At 39.6% G+C, this 3770-nt stretch overlaps 2 protein-coding genes across 2 annotated transcripts in view; both read left to right on the forward strand.

Moving 5' to 3' along the window:
• LOC119575936 (general transcription factor II-I repeat domain-containing protein 2-like) overlaps positions 1–460 on the forward strand; it is a 2599-nt gene extending 2139 nt beyond the window's left edge. Inside the window, exon 2 of the mRNA XM_037923469.1 lies at positions 1–460. This exon is cut by the window's left edge and continues 301 nt beyond it. Within this exon, the coding sequence (XP_037779397.1) occupies positions 1–460 (460 nt within the window).
• Positions 461–474: 14 nt separating this feature from the next.
• LOC119575937 (general transcription factor II-I repeat domain-containing protein 2-like) lies at positions 475–1296 on the forward strand. The gene has a single exon (XM_037923470.1). It carries the CDS (start codon positions 475–477, stop codon positions 1294–1296), a length of 822 nt encoding a protein of 273 aa, XP_037779398.1.
• Positions 1297–3770: the final 2474 nt, after the last annotated feature.

Here is a 3770-nt window from a genome sequence, read left to right on the forward strand (position 1 = left end):
CTTTAATGCTGTGAGTCTATCAGCGAGTACAATCACCAGACGCATTGAAGAAATCAGGGGTAATGTATATGCCCAGCTGCAACAGAAGACGAAAGAATTTGAATTTTTTTCATTAGCACTGAATGAAAGCACTGACGTGCAGGACACCGCGCAGCTGCTCATTCTTACTCGTGGAGTTAGTGCAAACTTTGAGATGCGCGAGGAGCTGGCAGCCCTCCAAAGTCTCAAAGGGACTAAGACGGGGGAGGATATTTTCGGCAAAGTGTACCAAACCATGGAAGAGTTTGATCTGAACTGGTCAAAGCTGGCCAGCATCACAACTGATGGGGCTCCTAGTATGGTGGGTATGTCTCGGGGTCTAATAGGACTCATGAACCGGGAGACGGAAGAACGAGGTCTCACCGCCACGCTACAAGTCCACTGCCTAATTCACCAGCATGCACTGTCTGCAAAGTGTTGACGTGGGATTCTGTTATGAAGGTTGTGGTGTCATGCATAAACTTCATCAGAGCAAAGGGAGTTAAACACAGGCAGTTCCAAGAATTCCTGTCTGAACTGGAATCTGCACACGGAGATATGCTGTACTACACAGAGGTCCGATGGTTGAGCCGGGGCAGAGTTTTGAGGCGTTTATACGAGCTGCTACCTGAAAGTAACTCATTTCTTCATTCACAAAACAAAACGGTGCCAGAGCTGATCGACCCAGAATGGAAATGGCACCTCGCATATTTAACAGACATGGCAGAAATGCTGAACAGCTTTAACTTGCAGCTACAAGGCCAGGGGAAACTCATTTGCGACATGTATTCCCGCATAAAAGCATTTGAGGTGAAACTAGAGCTGCTTTTGGGACAAGTGAAAAAGCACAGCCTCTCTGCAGAGAACCCAGTGGTCCCGTTTCCAGCTGAAAAGTGTGTGGAAGCACTGGAAATGCTGAAGGCGGAGTTCGGTGTGCGATTCCGTGAACTACATGTTTATGCAAAAGAAATCCGTCTTTTCCAGAACCTCTTTGTTGCCGACATTGATAAAGCCCAGCCTTCTTATCAGTTTGAGTTGGCCGAGTTACAGAACTGTGATGTTTTGAAAGATGCGTTCAAGCCCAACAGTCTCATTGACTTCTATGCCGCCCTCCCAAACGACACATACCCTAACATCAGAAAACACGCAATGAAGATGTCCACACTTTTTGGCAGCACGTATATCTGCGAGCAAACCTTTTCACACATGAAACTGCTGAAAACTCCAGTGAGATCAAGATTGACAGATGCATCAGTGTTTGAGACTGGCAGTGACTAGAATGGAACCTGACATTCAACTTCTCACCAGCCAGATGCAGGCCCACAGTTCACACTGATGAACATACAAAGGTAAGCTCACTTTTCTGACTTGAATGAGTCATTCTGAGTAAAAACAAATATAATCATAATAAAATCTACTAGATAAAATCCATCTCCACAACCATACTGGTAGTGGTACTGGTTGTGCTGTGTAGGTGCTGTATCACTTAGTTCAGTTTCTCAGCCTGCTTGCTTTGTGGTTTTCACAGGGAAGTTGATGAGAGAGAGAGAGATGCAAACAGCGATGTCTACAAGCCTACTGAAACCTACAAAAGGATTATAAGGAAGGGACACAAGAACTTTGAGAGACTGCTCATATGAGTCATTTAAGTAAGAGATTCTGCTCTGACAACTAAGCTGAACTTGGACCTGTTAAGATTGTGCACGGCACAACAGAAAGTTTATGTTTTTTTCTGTGAAGAACCCACAGAGGGTTATTTGGTTATTATTTATTTCATTAATAGTGTTATTATTTATTTCCTGACTTTTGTTCTGTGAAGAATCCAGAAAGGGTTATTTGATTGTGCTTTCTGGAAAACAATAATTTTACGTTTAGGCACTCCTGCAATCGTCACACTTTTTCTGTTACAAACTGACCCCGGCCCCCCATCTGAGAAGGGAATGTTATGTGGCCCTCACAGGAAAAAGTTTGGGGACCCCGCATAATAATATTAATGATAATGGTGATATTGATGATGATAATGATGATGATGATGATGATGATAATGATAATGAACAAAGGTACGAGCGATAGAATGGATGTGAAGGCAGTGGGTTGTGAAGGTCGTGTACAAAATCAAACTGAGTCGTGATGAATAACAGCTTGAAAAAACCGAGGTAGAAATAAGCGATTTTGAGTCGGTCAGATTCTCTATATCTTTTTTTATCGATATATACCCCCAATCCCATGTTCGATGTTGCCGTAGTGGGGCTTAAGAGACAGAGACAGGGAATCAATGTAGGAGATAACCCCTGCCTTGGACTTCAGCTCTCGCCTCAACTAATTTTGCATAGTCTTTTTTTACTTCCTTTTTCTTTTTCCTTCTCTTCTTCATCCTCTTCTTTTGTCAACTTATCCTTATCGTTAACTCATTTTTACCCCTTTTACTACAGTACTTTACCATTATGCTATATGACCTTTGATGTCTGGCACCTTCATTTATTTTGATCATTAACTCTTCTAGACATCCACAAACATCGCCTTATGAACCAGAAAAATCCCTACCTGGGGGTTTCGCCACCAAGACACACCCTATCGCTACATTTTGAATATGCCGCTAATGCTGGCGCGGCAGAAAATGTTCAATAAGTAAATAATACATTCTTAAACTTTTAAAGTACCTCTACTTTCCCTCACCTATCTTCCCTTCACTGACCTCCCAACCTATCAAACATCCTGACCCACACTTCTGCTTTGACTGTTCTCCTTCCTCACACGCATTCATATTCTTCACTTGATCTAATCCCCCTTGCTTAATCCTACCTTAATCCAATCACTCATCATCCATATGTATATATATATATATATATATATATATATATATATATATATATATATATATATATATATATATATATAATCTTTAAGTTTTCCAATACTACTCTAGACTGTTCACGTAACAAATTACTAACACCCCCTCCCTACCCTTTCTAATAATATACCTTCCTTTAGTGCTACATGACCATCGATGTCTTGCACATTTATCTTTTGTTTTTAACCATTAACTATTATCGATGTGTAAATAAGAAAACCAAAGATTGCAGATCAGAACTGTCGGTTGCTTGATGCTCCATAATCGGCTTGTGAGGTTAAAGGCATCACTTGGATTAATTTTTCTGTTCCATCTGCTAACACGTGTATCTGCTCAGTTTCACAATATCAGCGATGACTCGCCACCTGGTGAAACAGGTAATGACAGAATGTTTGGCAACCTTCTTTTTAAGGAGGCTATTTTTTTTTAATCAAAACTAGACATTAAATCATTCTGCTTGAGAGGAATCAACGAGTCCGATTCACAATGCCAGTGGATGCATTGAAGGCGATTCTAGAATGGACTTGTCTAATAAGCAAATTATGTTTTGCAGTTGCACTTGTAGAGGACAATACAATTGAAAAACTTCTCTTCGCCTAATGGGATTGCAAATGATAATAAACTATCTCATATATATGTGTGTGTGTGTGTGTGTGTGTGTGTGTGTCTGTGTGTGTGTGTGTGTGTGTGAGTGTGTGTGTGCTTGTGTGTGCTTGTGAGTGTGTGTAAGTATATATATGTGTGTGTATATAATATATATATATATATATATATATATATATATATATATATATATATATAATATATAAACGTGTGTGTATATATATTGTATATATATTATTATATTATATTTTATATATATATATATTATTTTATATATATATATATAAACGTGTGTGTA

The sequence above is a fragment of the Penaeus monodon genome, chromosome 8 (genome assembly GCF_015228065.2).
Source record: "Penaeus monodon isolate SGIC_2016 chromosome 8, NSTDA_Pmon_1, whole genome shotgun sequence".
NCBI lineage: Eukaryota > Metazoa > Arthropoda > Malacostraca > Decapoda > Penaeidae > Penaeus > Penaeus monodon.